Consider the following 16538-nt stretch of genomic DNA (forward strand, 5'->3'; position numbering starts at 1 on the left):
CACAGTTGTATCAGAAGTGATTTTTGTTACTAAAAAAAGTGTTAAGTCACTTCTCAGTTATTTTTTCACCCAAGTTTATAACTTATATTGTTCTCCATATTTTCCTACTCATTTATGAGACGTTACCTATACTGTGCTAGTTTGATTTTGGAATCATCTCTAATTGTATACTGAGTTTCTGTAACATGGTAGTAGTGGATTCAGTAACTACCTGCAATTAATAGTTTTTTGTCTTTCTTTCTCTCTTTTTCTCTCTCTGTCTTTCTTTCTTTCTATCTTTCTTTCTTTCTGTCTTTCTTTCTTTCTTTCTTATTTTCTTTCTTTCTTTCTTAATGTTTTTACTTTTCATTTTTGCAGATATAACCTTACCTGGGACTCCATCCTTGCCAGGCAAGTTCTCTACAAGTTAGCTGTGTCCTTTGCACTAAGAACTTTGTTTTTTAAATTAGGATTAAGTTCAAAGAAAAGTTGAGAGGAAGATCCAGACATTTCGGGTGATCATGTGCCTCTCAAAGATGGGTTCCCTCCCTTCACAGGCAGTGTGCTCCCTTCGAGTAGTACACTCCTTATTGATGATGACTTACCCTGGTCCATCGTTGCCATCCAAAGTCTGCAATTAACACTAAGGTTCACTGTTAGTGTTCTCCATCTGATGGATCTATTCAAATGTGTAGTGTATTTGCTGTTGCATTTATATTTGTTCTTAATTTTGTGTTAAATTCCACAATTCATAAGTATTTAAGACATGAAGTGTAGGAAATTATAATTCAAAATATGCCTTTTATTGAATTTTAACTTCTGTAATCCTGTACATGAAAAGGTGTTTTAAATCAGTCGGTCTAGTATCTGTGCACTAACATTATAGTGAAGTTTTAATATTTTAATAAATGCATTAGACCTAGTAAAACCATTTTACTACATGATTGTATCACTAAGAAGTGATTGTTGTGAATAAAAATAAAATGTTAAGTCACCTATCAATTATTTTCTTGCCTAAGTAGGTGACTTATATTGTTCTATATATTTTCCTATTCTTTGGTTTAGGAGATGATACCTATTCTGTGCTACTTTGATCTTGTAATTATCTCCAGGTATATACTGAGTTTCTGTAACATGGTAGTAGTAGTTTCGGTAACTACATTTAATTAACAGCTTTTTCCTGTGTTGTTTTCTTTTGTCTTCCCTTTTGCAGAGCCTCAACCTTTTCCTGTGGCTCCATTCAGGCCAGGCAAGTGCGCTATCACTGAGGTGTATCCTTTACACTAAGAAGTTTGCTTTTTTATATCAGGTTTAAGTTCACTGCAAAATTGAAAGGAAGCTCCAGAGATTTGCAGTTGATCATGTGCCTCTCACACATAAGTTGCCTCCTTCCATGGCCAGTGCTCTCCCCTAGAGTAGTACACTTGTGATAGACGATGAGTTACCACGAGTCTACCCTTATCCTTAAAATCTGAATCTGCAGTTAATGTTAGGGTTCACTGTTAGTGTTCTCCATCTGATGGGTCTATTCAAATGTGTAGGGTATTTACTGTTGCGTTTTTGTTAGTTCTTAATTTTTTGTTAATACTCCATATTCAGAAGTATTTAGGACATGAATTATAGGAAATTTATAATCCAAATGTTACACTTCTTTAATTTCTACTTCTGAAATCCTATACATGAAAAATAGTTTTAAATTAGTATGGTTACTTTGTGTGTACTAACATTAGAGTAAACTTTTAATTTTTTAAGTAAATGTGTTAGACTTAGTAAAAGAATATTACTACATGGTTGTATTACTGAAAAGTGATTTTTGTGACTAAAAATAAAATTTGAAGTCACTTAACAATTATTATCTTCCCACTAAAGTATGTAATTTGTATTGTTCTGTATAATGTCCTACTCTGGTTTAGGAGGTGATATCTATACACTGTTACTGTGTTTTTCAATTATCTCCAATTGTATACTAAATTTCTGTATCACGGTATTAGTAGATTCATTAACTTTCTTTAAATAATACCTTTTTCTTTGTTTCTTTGTTTATTCTCTTTTTTTTTCTGTTTCATTGTCTTCCTTTTTGCAGTGGTTGCCACTCAACCCGAGACTCCACTCAAGTCAGGCAAGTGCTCTACCACAGAGCTGCACCCTTTTCACTAAGAACTTTGTTTTTTATGTCTGGCTTAGGTTCGCAGCAAAGTTAAAAGGAGGATCCAGAGGGCTTTGATTGATCATGTCCCTCTCACACAAAGTGTTTTGCTTCCCTCCATGGCCAGTGCCCGCCCCTAGAGGAGTACCCTTGTTACAGATGATGACTTACAGTGGTCCATCGTTATCATCTAATGTTGGCAGTTAACATTAGGGCAAACTGTTGGCGTTCTCCATCTGATGGGTCTACTCAAATGTGTAGTATATTTACTGCTGCATTTATATTTGTTCTTGTTTTTTTCTTAATACCGCAGAATTCAGAAGTATTTAAGAAATTAACTGTAGGAAAATTTTATTCCAAAACACTCCATTTATTAATTTTTACTTCTGAAATCCTATACATGAAAAGAGTTTTAAATCACTATGTTTAGTGTCTGTGTAATAACATATAGTGAAGGTTTAATATGTTAATAAATGCATTAGACTTAGTAAAAACCATATTACTGTATGATTGTATCACTGAGAAGAGTTTTTGTGACTAAAAATAAAATGTTAAGTCACTTATACATTATTTCCCCCCCCAAGATTTTAACTTACGTTGTTCTCCATATTTTCCTATTCTTCAGTTTAGGAGATGATATCTAGTCTGTGCTACTTTGATCTTGTAATTATCTCCAGGGGTATACTGAGTTTCTGTATCTTCTGCAGTAGTGGGTTCAGTAACTATCTTTAATTAACAGCTGTGTTTCTTCTCTTTTATTTTTTATGTGTTCTCTTTTCCAGGGATTGGTAGACCTGGCACTCCACTCACGCAAGGCAAGTGCCCCTGCACTGAACTGTACCCTTTGCACTATGAACATTTATAAACATCAGGATTAAGTTCACGGCAAAATTGAAAGGAAGATCCAGAGATTTCCAGTAGACTGTGTGCCTCTCACACATGAGTTGCCTCCCTCCACAGGCAGTGCCCTCCTCTAAAGTAGTACACTTAGTGTAGACAATGACTTACACTGGCCCATCATTACCAAGCGAAGTCTGCAGTCAGTGTTAGGATTCACTGTTTGTGTTCCCCATCTCATGGTTCTATTGTAATGTGAAGTGTATTTACAGTTCAATTTATATTTGTGTTTAATTTTTTGTTAATACTCCATATTTAGAAGAATTTAGGAAATGAATTATAGGAAATTTATAACCTAAAATACTTCATTCATTTAATTTTCCTTGAATTCCTGTACATGAAAATGTTTTAAATCACTATGGCTACTTTGTGTGAATTAAGATTAAACTTTTAACATTTTAAACAAATGTGTTTGACTTAAAATGTTGCCCCTCTTATGAATTATTTTCCCACTTAAGTATTTAATTTATATGGCTTTGTATAATATTCCACTCTTTGGTTTAGGAGATGATAGTAATAGTGTGCTACTTTGATCTTGGAATTACCTCCTATTGTACATTGAGTTTCTATAACATGGTAATAGTTTCAGTACCTGTCTTTAATTAATAGCTTTTCTTCTTTGTTTCTTCTCTTCTGTTTTCTTTTTGGTTCCATTCTTTTCTTTTTTGCAGTGGTTGCCAAAAAACCTGAGATTCCATTCGTATCCGGCAAGTGCTGTACCATGGAGTTGTACCCTTTGCACTATAAACTGTTTTTTTAAATTTCAGGCTTAAGTTCACAGCAAAATTGAAAGGAAGATCCAGAGATTTGCAGTTGATCATGTACCTCTCACACATAAGTTGCCTCCCTCTATGGCCAGTGCCCTCCCTTAGACTAGAACACTTGCTATGGAGAGTGACTTAAACCGGTCCATTATTATAATCCAAATCTGCAGTTAATATTAGTTTCACTGTTAGTGTTCTCCATCTGATGGGTCTATTCAAATGTGTAGTGTATTTGCTGTTGCATTTATATTTGTTCTTAATTTTGTGTTAAATTCCAGAATTCATAAATATTTAAGACATGAAATATAGGAAATTATGATTTAAAATATTCCTTTTATTTAATTTTCAATTTTGTAATCTTGTACATGATAAAGTATTTTAAATCAGTATGTCCAGTATCTGTGCACTAACATTATAGTGAAGTTTTAATATTTTAATAAATGCATTAGACCTAGTAAAACCATTTTACTACATGATTGTATCACTAAGAAGTGATTGTTGTAAATAAAAATAAAATGTTAAGTCACCTATCAATTATTTTCTTGCCTAGGTATGTGACTTATATTGTTCTATATATTTTCCTATTCTTTGGATTAGGAGATGATACCTATTCTGTGCTACTTTGATCTTGTAATTATCTCCAGGTATATACTGAGTTTCTGTAACATGGTAGTAGTAGTTTCGGTAACTACATTTAATTAACAGCTTTTTCCTGTGTTGTTTTCTTTTGTCTTCCCTTTTGCAGAGCCTCAACCTTTTCCTGTGGCTCCATTCAGGCCAGGCAAGTGTGCTATCACTGAGGTGTATCCTTTACACTAAGAAGTTTGCTTTCTTATATCAGGTTTAAGTTCACTGCAAAATTGAAAGGAAGCTCCAGAGATTTGCAGTTGATCATGTGCCTCTCACACATAAGTTGCCTCCTTCCATGGCCAGTGCTCTCCCCTAGAGTAGTACACTTGTGATAGATGATGACTTACCACGAGTCTACCCTTATCCTTAAAATCTGAATCTGCGGTTAATGTTAGGGTTCACTGTTAGTGTTCTCCATCTGATGGGTCTATTCAAATGTGTAGGGTATTTACTGTTGCATTTATGTTTGTTCTTAATTGTTTGTTAATACTCCATATTCAGAAGAATTTAGGAGATGATTATAGGAAATTTATAATCCAAATGTTACACTTCTTTAATTTCTACTTCTGAAATCCTATACATGAAAAATAGTTTTAAATTAGTATGGTTACTTTGTGTGTACTAACATTAGAGTAAACTTTTAATTTTTTAAGTAAATGTGTTAGACTTAGTAAAAGAATATTACTACATGGTTGTATTACTGAAAAGTGATTTTTGTGACTAAAAATAAAATTTGAAGTCACTTAACAATTATTATCTTCCCACTAAAGTATGTAATTTGTATTGTTCTGTATAATGTCCTACTCTGGTTTAGGAGGTGATATCTACACACTGTTACTGTGTTTTTGAATTATCTCCAATTGTATACTAAATTTCTGTATCATGGTATTAGTAGATTCATTAACTTTCTTTAAATAATACCTTTTTCTTTGTTTCTTTGTTTATTCTCTTTTTTTTCTGTTTCATTGTCTTCCTTTTTGCAGTGGTTGCCACTCAACCCGAGACTCCACTCAAGTCAGGCAAGTGCTCTACCACAGAGCTGCACCCTTTTCACTAAGAACTTTGTTTTTTATGTCTGGCTTAGGTTCACAGCAAAGTTGAAAGGAGGATCCAGAGGGCTTTGATTGATCATGTCCCTCTCACACAAAGTGTTTTGCTTCCCTCCATGGCCAGTGCCCGCCCCTAGAGGAGTACCCTTGTTACAGATGATGACTTACAGTGGTCCTTTGTTACGTTATCATCTAACGTTGGCAGTTAACATTAGGGCAAACTGTTGGCATTCTCCATCTGATGGGTCTATTCAAATGTGTAGTATATTTACTGCTGCATTTATATTTGTTCTTGTTTTTTTCTTAATACTGCAGAATTCAGAAGTATTTAAGAAATTAAGTATAGGAAAATTTTTATTTCAAAATACTCCATTTATTAATTTTTACTTCTGAAATCCTATACATGAAAAGAGTTTTAAAGCACTATGTTTACTGTCTGTGTAATAACATATAATAAAGTTTTAATATGTCAATAAATGCATTAGACTTAGTAAATAACATATTACTGTATGATTGTATCACTGAGAAGAGTTTTTTGTGACTAAAAATAAAATTTTAAGTCACTTATACATTATTTTCCCACCCAAGTTTGTAACTTATGTTGTTCTCCGTATTTTCCTATTCTTTAGTTTAGGAGATGATATCTAGTCTGTGCTACTTTGATCTTGTAATTATCTCCAGGGGTATACTGACTTTCCGTATCTTCTGCAGTACTGGGTTTAGTAACTATCTTTAATGAATAGCTTTGTTTCTTCTCTTTTATTTTCTATGCGTTCTTTTTTGCAGTGATTGGTAGACCTCGGACTCCATTCATGCAAGGCAAGTGCCCCTCCACTGAACTGTACCCTTTGCACTATGAACATTTTAAAATATCAGGCTTAAGTTCACAGCAAAATTGAAAGAAAGCTCCAGAGATTTCCAGTAGACTGTGTGCCTCTCACACGAGTTGCCTCCCTCCATGGCCAGTGCTGTCCTCTAGAGTAGTACACTTGTTATAGACGATGACTTACACTGGTCCTTGGTTCCCATCCAAAGTCTGCATTTAACACTAAGTTTCACTGTTAGCATTCTTCATGTGATGGTGGATTGGAATTTGTTGTGTGTTTCCTTTAGCAGTGTCATGCCTCAGACAGCTCCTTTGTGCTATTTGTTCATTGCCTCCCTGGCCCTGCACCACCCCACCAATACTGCAACCACTGAACTTTTCATTTTCCTGGCAGTGATCATTTTAGCAGATCTGCTCCTTCATTGAAATGATACAGTGGATAATTTTTGAAGATTAAAAGCAATAACTGTTCAAGCTAACTGAATGTAGCCAATAAAGCTGTTACTTGAACTGCCTTTTTTTCCTCTTATTGGGGATGTTGCTAGGGACCGAAGCCAGTGCTTTGGCCATTCCAGGTCAATGATTTACCATGGAGCTATACCTCCAGCCTTAGTTTTTGTGTTTTTCATGCTTGTATGAATATGCGCTGATGGCATGTGCTCCACATGCTGAGCTGGCCTGCTTTCTATGTGGATTCCTCATCATGAGGAGGGTTGCCAAAAGTGACATCATGCTGAACTTCAGAGCACGAACTGCACCACCTTGTTCTGTTGGGTCCAGACAGAACCTTTGAGAATGGAGGCAGACACTGGCGAGTGCTGTGCTTCTCAAAGTGCCTCAGGGCTTTCATTCTTACCTGGAGATGGGAAGTAAGATGAGGGAGTAATGAAAGCTATAGGTGAGTCAAAATGCTCCTCTTCCTTTGAGTGCAAGTCATGTTAAGTTAGTAAAACATGACCGATTTTATCATTATTATTATTGGTCCTCACTCCTTCAGTACTAGGGACTCAGTGGTCTTGTGCGTGCTGTGCACACATGTTTACCACTGAGTCCAACCCCAGCCCTGACTTTGTATGAATAGGTTCTCTGTCACGGGAAATCAGAGGCTTTTGGTTCTTTGTGTTGTTTTGTTTTTTTCCCAAAGTTTACATGACGTAAAATTTTGTCTTTCACTTGTCACATTCTGAGAGGCTCAGTGAGTTAGTGGTTTCATTTGTATGTTTTCATTATTCCATGTAAGATAGTGCTCCCTGGCAGCTGGTTGCAACCTCCCCGGTGCTGGCTTTTAAGCTTTTCAGACTGGACCAGCTTGTAAGGGCTAGAGCTCTGAAGTGGTTCTTTCCATGGGAAGTAAGATAGCAGATGAACTTGAGCCCTGTTTCCATCACACATATGACAGAGAAACCAGGGAGAACTAAGGGAGCTCCTTAGCATCTTCCCTAGGAGAGGAATAGCAAGAGTAAGTGCACAGACTTCTCCTGAGCTCTTCTCCACTGAGAGCTGGAAATCATTGCAATGGTGCTTGTTTCAGGTGTGCTTCCCATATTTTGCCATGCTGCAAATTAGAATGCCCTTTACAGCTTCCTTGAGCTAAAGTATTTCCTCTTCAAACTCTACAGTTCCAACTGAATGCTACAGCAGCTGCCTTGTGTCTTAAGAAAATAAGTGTATCTTTTATGATCGTTCCTAGTGCCACTACTCTAGGAAAGTCATGCTCTTTGTTTGCCATGTCAGCTTATGCCAGTGATACTGCTAATGGTACCATTTCTGTCAATATAATACCTTTAGGTAGGATGTGATTGTGCACAGCACTATTGCTCATTTAGCTATCAAATGTAGGTAAATTCTCTTCTTCCCTGCATTTCTTAAATAAAAAATAGGAAGTGAGATTTCTTATTGCATTGCATATCAATAGCATAATTAATACTGATTGTAGAATGGGCTACAGATGTAGCCCAAAAGACTATTTTGTGTCAAAACATCAGAGTTATACTTTAATAGTTTATATTTTTGTTAATTCAAAATATATTTTACCTTTTTCTTTAATAGCACCTGCTATTTCTGAAGATGAATCTCTAACCAGGTAAGAATTTACAGGTTTTTAAATATCATACAGTGACTAATTAGTGAGTGCAGAAAAAGAAAATAATGTTTTTTAGTGTTCTGTTCCAGGCCAGACAAAGTACCTGTACTGTTTTAATCCAGTTTTATTAATTTGGCTGCTGTTATGAATGGGGGTTATTTAAATGGTCCATGGTCTCATAATTAAGAAGTAACTGACCCATGTGTTGACTGTTAGCCTGCCTGGCTCCCAGATGCCTTCCATTGCCCTCTGCAGTGCTGGGATCCAAATGCAGGTCATTTAAGATCAATGTAGAAAGTCACCATAAGGGACATGTCAAGTCTGCTTAGTTTTCCTGAGAAGTTGGTGAGTTTATTCTAAAGATAATGATTGAATTGATAGCCAGTTTCTTGTTTTTACCACTATAGAACTTAGGGGAGATGTGGTAGTTAAGACTATCTTTATGTAAATCATCTTATATTATTTATGTTGAGGGTTTATTGCAATGACATTTTTAATGCATGTGTCTATTCACCAATTTCCCAGTTTGGTTTTCCTTTCAGGCTATTACTATTGCCTAGTTCTATGATTTTTTTTCCTCTTAAGTAAAATATTTTCTTGACTTTTTAAAAAATTTTTCTTCTACTTGGTATTTTTTTTTATTTCTGCTGCCTTAGTATTTTTTTTTTAGTACCAGAAATCAAATCTCACGACTGCATGCTTGCAAGGCAAGTGCTTATGCTGCTTAGTATTTCTTATTGTTCCTTAAGCAGAGTAAAAAATAAGTAGACTTTCAGGTTCTAAGGAATCTAAGAGACCAATAAAAATACCTTCTATTGCCTCAACCTGCTTAACATTCTAGCCACATGGTTGTATCATAGAGAATTTGAAGCACAATGATATTAAAGTGACTTATCTGAATATAGTTCATGGTAAAAATGAAATTGAAATCAGGTTCTATCGTTGCTGAGACTAATACACTTCCTCATGTCTCCTTCTGTGAGAGTTTCCATAGCAGAAGAGAGGAGCAGGTCTAGCATGCCCAGTGGGAGAGCATGACAGTAGAATTCATGAGGGAAGGCAAGTTTGAAGAGCAGCGTCGAATTGGGCAAGACTTGGGTATTAGAAATCAGAAAGTTGAGGTTTGTCACAAGTTTAATAAAGATAATACAGAAATTGAAGCCCAAATTAGTGAGCATTATTTCAAAAGGCATATTAAAAGTGAAGGTTTAAAGATACCTGAAAAGATTGTTGCCCTTTTGTTCAGTTGGAGAAACTGAGAAACTTGAAGATTGGTGTTGGATTGCTTAGGGTAATGTGAGCCATTGGGAAGTCTCTAGAGCAGGGAGGAATGTCCCATGGCCACCTTCCTTCTCAGTTCATGTAGGGTGGCTCAGGCCCCAAAGTCCACTGGGAACCATAAGTTGCTGAACTTCATGGGCCTGTGACCCAGGACAGATGTCTGTCACCTCCACCTCTTTACTCCATTGGCTGATGTGCTTCCTGTAGATGGAAGGTAGGCCTGGAAGTCAGACGTGCCCATTTGATTATCAGTACCTTGCTTCTGCTGAGGGTAGGTGATTGTGACACAAATAGCTTTCTTTTCAGGAACAGCTACTGTTGCTTACTTGAGTTCATCCTTGTTGCAGGAATCTATGCCTTCATAGACTGAAAAGTTTAGGTGAAGACTCTTGTGGAGCCCTCCATTGAGCAGCCCAGGAGTAGGAGCCCTTTCAGAAGGACTTTAGATTAGACTTAGGATAACAGAGGAGCAGCTGCCAGGGCTGATTTTCCAGCTAGATCCTGCTTGAATGTCAGTGTGTCTGTGAAAGTTTCACCAATTTATGTGTAGGTGAAAAAAGCAAAGCCATACAGGAAAAATAATTGGATTTTATAATTTTTAATAGTTTAATTTCCCTGGGAAGAGATTTATCAACTCACATACACATTTTTTTCTTTGATTTCCATACTTTTAACCTTCAGATATTTTTATAGTTCAATGTCCTGTTTTTATGGTAAAGGGTAAGAAACAGAGTTGTCTTACTGTAAGGGGCTTTGATAGTAGAAAAAGACTGCCATTCCAGAGTTACTTAGCATCAAACTGACTTTCACTAACTTTTGCATTAATGGAGGAAATTGCTCAACCCCAGTGTTTTAAAGGAGGAAAGATTTATTTTGACTCAGTTCAGGCTCCAAGGAAGAAATTCCTTAGCAGGGAGACAAGGTAGAGGAAAGCTCCTGCAGGCAGGAGCAGTGAGAGGGCTGAACAACCAGGGGTGAGAATTCACCCATCCAGGTCAGGACCCAGTGGCCTGCCTCAGAGCAGACCCGACCTGCTAAGGGCACAGTGAGCTACTGAACTTGCAGATGGATGAGGGCATGCTGAGTATAGGGTCCCCATGGTCCAAACACCTTCCCACTAAAGGGGACACTTAAACCAAAACCATCACAACCAGATTAGTCATTGAAACAGAGACAGACCAGGGAAAGGGGACGGTGAATCTTTTCACCTTGAGGTTACCAGGCATTTTTGAGTCCAGGTAACAACTTTTGTTGGCCATTGATTGCATTTTCACTTCAGCCTTCAGAGGAGGCAATTTGTAAAGAGAAATGACTTTTAGACTGTGCTGGTCTCTTGGCTGTCACGCTTTGGGAGTGAAAGTGAGACTATGCTGAGTGTTTCGTAGATTGGAATAAGTGAAGACAGAAGGAAACATCTAAAATATTTCAAAACTACAAGTTAAATTTTAGTTGTGTCAACCACGAACCATCATTTGATACACAGATAGCCAAGCTTTCACCAGTTTTTAAAGAATGAAACTCACCCACTGCCATTGTGTGTTTTTGCTCCCCAGCTCTTCCAGAAAACCCGGTCCTGTTAATTCCTGGCCTACATCAGATGACACTGACTTTCTTCTGGATAACAAGGTAAGTGTCTTTCGTAATGTTAGTTTTCTTCCTCTTAGTTTTGCATTGTATTGCACTTAGTCTTCAAATTTAACAGTGGTGTAGCTACCCTGAATTTATATGGAACATTGATCCACGAAGTTCATTTTAGAGAACTATGCCTAGTCAAAAAGAATTTCCACCCCTTTGGTAAATAACTGGTACATACTTTGAAGTATTTGTGACTGAAAAAACTAATGGGTTAGAAAACATACAGTGACAGGAAAATTGTGTCTGTTAAACCTTTGCCATGATGGCGGAAATACAATATTTGGTCAAGGATCATTTGGATAAGTGGACCTTGCCATGGCTTGAAAATCTTACTACCAAGATCTTCATAGCACTCATACCTAAAAAATATTTTATGATCTTATTAGTCCTTTCAATAATCAGGGAACTTTGGTGCCTTCATTTGAGCAACTTAGAGATAAAACATTTTTTCCTTTAAGTACATTTTATTTTACTGTCATACTGTTTTTATGAGAGCTTTTCTGTTGCCTTTATTGGTTCTGTTGTTGGACTAAAATAATATTGGAAACTGTGACAGCTTAGAAATTTAAAATGTTTCATCAAAGTTATCTGTATCTGTGTCATCAAACTTTAGAAGTGCAGGATTTTCATTGTTGCTATTTTATTTCTTTTGTTCCTGGGAGTTGATGACAGGGCCTGTGCAAGAAGGTCTACCCCTGGTCCTCATTTTTTTAATTAATTGAATTTGTTTTTTAATCAGGACTGGAATTTGGGATCTTTAGCCTCACCTTCAGTGCTGGGTTGAATGTGCTACTACACCTGCCTGCACCGTGTTTTCTAAGTGATTCCTCCATTAAGAGGATAACATTTTTAAAATTTTTCATCTTTTTGAAGAATACTTGTTGTGGTCAAAATAATGACCAGTCCTAGAGCTAGATGGTCTAAAAAAGCAAGTGGTAATGATTAAGTAATTGTAAGCATTATAATTTTTAAAATATACAGTTGAAGTGTCCAAATCTCATTCTGACATTTCAAGTTTCAGAAGTTTTTGTACTTCCAAATATTCATTTAAAACTCCCACAGTACTGTGAGTTTCTGGAGATTAGAAAGATGTTGTGTGAATTCTGAAGACCTGCAGTGCGGTGTTTTGTATTAAGAGGCATTTTAATACCATTTGAATGTTAATGAATGGATTTCTACCTAGTAGAACTTTTCAAGTAATGTATGCATGATTTATGTAATAAATAAGTACATTGAGTTTCTAAAAATATGCCCTAAAGTGTATATTTCCTTACTGTGCTTAGGATATATAATTTCAGGTTATGTTTAATGTTATGTCAAATAAGGAAACAAATCAGAGGAATGAATAGGTATGATACACACAGTACATTGTAGTATCCTTTAACTCTGAACATAGGTTAGAATGTCATCTTAAAATTTATTAATCTTTTCTTTTAGCCAGCTCCATGTTTACTAGGTGCATCTTTTCAAAGTGTAATTTTTCTATAGAATCCTGATTAGCAGTTGTTTCTCTGAATGAAAAACTCATGGAACATACTGTGTTTTCTTCTCTCTCTACTATAAATGCTTCAGTTCTCAGGTAGTGGTAAATAGCATGCAACCTTTCTTCCATTTGTAACTGTCATTGCATATGGTATAAATAGAAAATTAGAAGTATTGGGATATGCCATTTATTGGGAGAATAGGAATTTTTAAATAAGGTTTTACATTTCTCCCTCATGTTATAGTAGTATGCAAAAATACCTTATTCTGTAAATATATCACCATTTCCCTTCTATAATTTACAATATGTTTCCCTTTTTGAGAATGGACCTGGTTATACTTATTAGTTGGGCTTCTGACTCCTAGCTTCAGGAACCATCGTACCTCAGCTGCCCTATTAGCACAGGACACAGGTGCACATCAGCAGGCCTCCATTTCATTAAATCCTGGAAGATTTTTCTTTGAACAGGAATCTTTGGCAAAATCTTCAATGGATATTTTAGTGTTAAATCTTATGATTAAATTTTAAAATCATATTTATGTAGTGTCCCAGAAGTCAGCATTTACATATATCAATAAAAGTTTATGCTCATTTCCTGAAAAAAAGTTAGTGTATATAATTGAAAAATGGCATCTCCTTGATTTCATTTGAGGAATTTCAGAACCATGGATAGCATAGTTAGCATTACTACCTCAGTTTGCTGTATTCTACAAATACTTCACCTTTTGAACTGATATGATTTCCTGAGTGAGGTCATCTTCTCCCCTCCTCCTACAATGTGTCTGCAGTCCCAGGCCTCCAGCTTGATGTCTTTCTGCAGGCCTTGACTGTGACCTTTCCGCGATGATATTGGATGGCTCCAGACCTCTGAAGCTGAGAATTCCTGGCCCCAGCCACTCTTCTGATGACTATCGAGTCTTTCTTATTCTTTACATTCTGAGAACTGTTTTTCATTTCTAGACTCATTTTCTCACCCATCATGTAGACATTATATTCTTTTATGCTCTGCTGCCCATTAAACTCTGGCATTGATCTTACACTGCTGCCAAGAATCTGCAGATTCCCTTTTCACAAAGGGAAAGTTCCCATTCCAGCCTGAGATGAGTCTTGTGTGGTTCCCCTTGCTGCTCCTTTTTATCTGTTTGTGCCCTTCTGGAAACTATTCTAGTTGTATCATCTTCCTTGGGCAGCCCTCTTTTGCTGTATTGTTTCATGCCTCATCCTTTTGTTTCTGGTGTCCCTTTTTGAATTCTGAGGTATTTCATTTGTTCTTTAAATGAAATGGTATTCTTGAATTCTGAGGTGTTGCCTATCACTTGTAATTATTTTTGAAATAAGTATTGGTTGAGGTTTAAATGTAAATGTGATAATTTGACTTCCCTAGACAGCCTTCCTGTGTGCTTTCTCTCCCTTTCAAAAGAAATGGCCTTTCCTGAGCTTCCCAGATAGAACTGATTGTACTTGATTTGGATGTGTATCTTTGTACCTCATTTGTAGAATAAATGAAACACATTTCACTGTTTTCATTTGTGTTCATGTATCTGCATCTACTTCCGTGCAGAGCAGAATGTGCTTTCTGTTTTCAGCTTTTCCCAGAGTAGTCACTGTGATTTGATAAATTTTTTCCCGTGATTATTTCCATTATGCTGGGTGGGTCACTGGGCAATTGCATGCTTCGTAATGCTATTTTTGTTTTTGTTCTGCCTTTTTTTTGTTAGAAAGAAGCAGAAAGGCCAAAAATTATATGGCTGGAAAACGGTAAGTTTGTTCTTGTAAAAACACAAGAAGAGCAAACAGCCAAAAATGTGACAAATGTGGATGATGAGAAGAAAACTCCTCAAACTGGTAAGTTAGTGACTAGCTATGAAAATCGTTCTTGTTCATATGCTATTATTTTCAAATGTGTGTAGATCCAAAACATAATATCCATTTCTTTTAAAATTTTATTGTCTTATTTTTCTTCCACCAACATATTTCTGAACCTGTTTCTGAAATTCTTTTCACATTGACTTGTATCTTAGTGAAATATTCATGAATGCAGATGGATTTGCATACATGAGTAAAATTTATTGTAGTGAATATAACTAATGTGTCTGTGACTACATTTTATAGATACTGTGTTGCCACTGGAAGCACAGACAGATGATGAATCTCCTTGGGATTCTGAGGTATTGCCTGTAATTATTTTTGAAATAAATATTGGTTGAGGTTGAAATATAATGGGAAAATTTGACTATACTTTCTCACCTGTTCATATACCTGTAAGAAATTTTTCCTTATAGTTTTTAACCACAGTTCCTAATTTCCTGTGTAGCTTAGCTGTTTAGTATGATTATGTCTCAAAGAGTTAATGCCACTGGGTTCATAGATGAATGCAATTGCCCTGTGCTGAATCCTTTGTACTGCAGGTGAAGGAATAAATGAATGGAGTCTGAGCACACCTTTGCTACCTGTGTAAGATTCATTTAAGGAAGCCAGTGCAGTTAAAAACTAGGAGCAACATGTCATAAGCAATCAGCTTGGATTCTGAAACTAAGCTGAGCAAAATCTGAGGAATTTTTCCCAGTCAGTCTATGGCCAATGGGTGAAAATTCTGCTGAGATTCAGACAAAATGTTTGGATCATAATTTTTACAGTTTTTTACTTGACAAAGTAATAAATGATAATTGCAATAGTTAATATGTTTGGGTTTCCTGGTGTCGATCTGAACGTAGTAATTCAATAGAATCAAGGACTCAAGATGTCAATACATGGTGTTATACTCACAGTTTGGTGTTATATTATTTGAAAAAACAGAAACCAATTTTGAATGTGGAATGCAGTGAGTCTCTTTATGGCAGCCATGCTTGTACTGATAAAAATGTAAATAATGACAAATTGTGTTAGAGTGAACATTTTGATTTTTTGTTTGTTCTGTTTTGTTTTTCGGTTACTGGGGTTCAAACTCACAACCTTGTGCTTGCCAGAGAGGCACTTCAGCCACTGAGCTAAATCCCTGGCCCTAGAGTGAGCATTTTGGGAAAGGGCTAATGTCTTTGTTCCATGCAGCTCCTGCATTGTGGTACCAGGATGGTGGTTGAAGTCACAAGATGTGTTAGTATTCTGTCTGTTAGTAACTGCTAAATCTTGGAAACATAATTTAACGAATTTGGCTTTTGGTGACCTTATTATACCATGAAGATGGCACATGATCTACTACTTATGTGATGCTTTCTATATGTCATAGGAAATTTGTGATAAAAATTGTAAAAATACTTTGAAAGTATAAAAGGTTTTACCTGAATAAATATTGAAGATTTTTTCCTAAACATGAGATCAGCAAAATAATAATGTGAAGAAAAGAGTAAGAAAGATGAGAGGGGCATGTAGATTGCTGGTTTGTAAATGGTAAAACTCTTAGTAAAACTGTTGATGGAAACAGCATATAGGAAGAGAGTGGCTTGGTGCTTGAGGCTTCCCTGATGAGATTTTAAATGTGAACTTGAATAAATCTCTGTTTTAGAGTACCACTGTGTACCAAGTAGTGAGATACTGAATATCTTAGGTGAAGACTTATGTTATCATGATAGAGCAGTCGAATGAACAAGAAGCACTTTTTATTTCATTAATTTGAGTCCATCCTGTGGCCTTCCCATGGCACTACACCACCAGCCATATTAGACTTGAGACAGGGTCTTTCTATGTAACCACATTCCCAAGACTGGGCTTGAACTGGTGCTTGTCATGCCTTACCCTTCCAGAAGTTTGGAATTACAGGTGTGCACC

The 16538-nt window shown here is 36.2% G+C and overlaps 2 protein-coding genes across 16 annotated transcripts in view; both read left to right on the top strand.

The window, feature by feature from the left end:
* LOC134477230 (putative ankyrin repeat domain-containing protein 30B-like) overlaps window positions 1-564 on the top strand; it is a 47269-nt gene extending 46705 nt beyond the window's left edge. Inside the window, exon 17 of the mRNA XM_063254336.1 lies at window positions 358-564. Coding sequence (XP_063110406.1) covers window positions 358-410 — 53 coding nt within the window. The 3' untranslated portion in view covers window positions 411-564. The remainder of the gene's footprint in view (window positions 1-357) is intronic.
* A 7649-nt stretch (window positions 565-8213) lies between these two features.
* The window catches only part of LOC101787092 (ankyrin repeat domain-containing protein 26-like), a 151998-nt gene continuing 143673 nt past the window's right edge, over window positions 8214-16538 (top strand). For all 15 annotated transcript variants that reach the window (XM_063254345.1, XM_063254341.1, XM_063254343.1 and 12 more), the window contains exons 1-4: window positions 8214-8374; window positions 11209-11281; window positions 14492-14618; window positions 14886-14941. In XM_063254345.1, the coding sequence (XP_063110415.1) occupies window positions 8229-8374; window positions 11209-11281; window positions 14492-14618; window positions 14886-14941 (402 nt within the window). In that variant the 5' untranslated portion in view covers window positions 8214-8228. The remainder of the gene's footprint in view (window positions 8375-11208; window positions 11282-14491; window positions 14619-14885; window positions 14942-16538) is intronic.

This window comes from Cavia porcellus, unplaced genomic scaffold (genome assembly GCF_034190915.1).
Source record: "Cavia porcellus strain 051 isolate PalLab524CR breed Dunkin Hartley unplaced genomic scaffold, mCavPor4.1 scaffold_8, whole genome shotgun sequence".
In the NCBI taxonomy this organism is placed as follows: domain Eukaryota; kingdom Metazoa; phylum Chordata; class Mammalia; order Rodentia; family Caviidae; genus Cavia; species Cavia porcellus.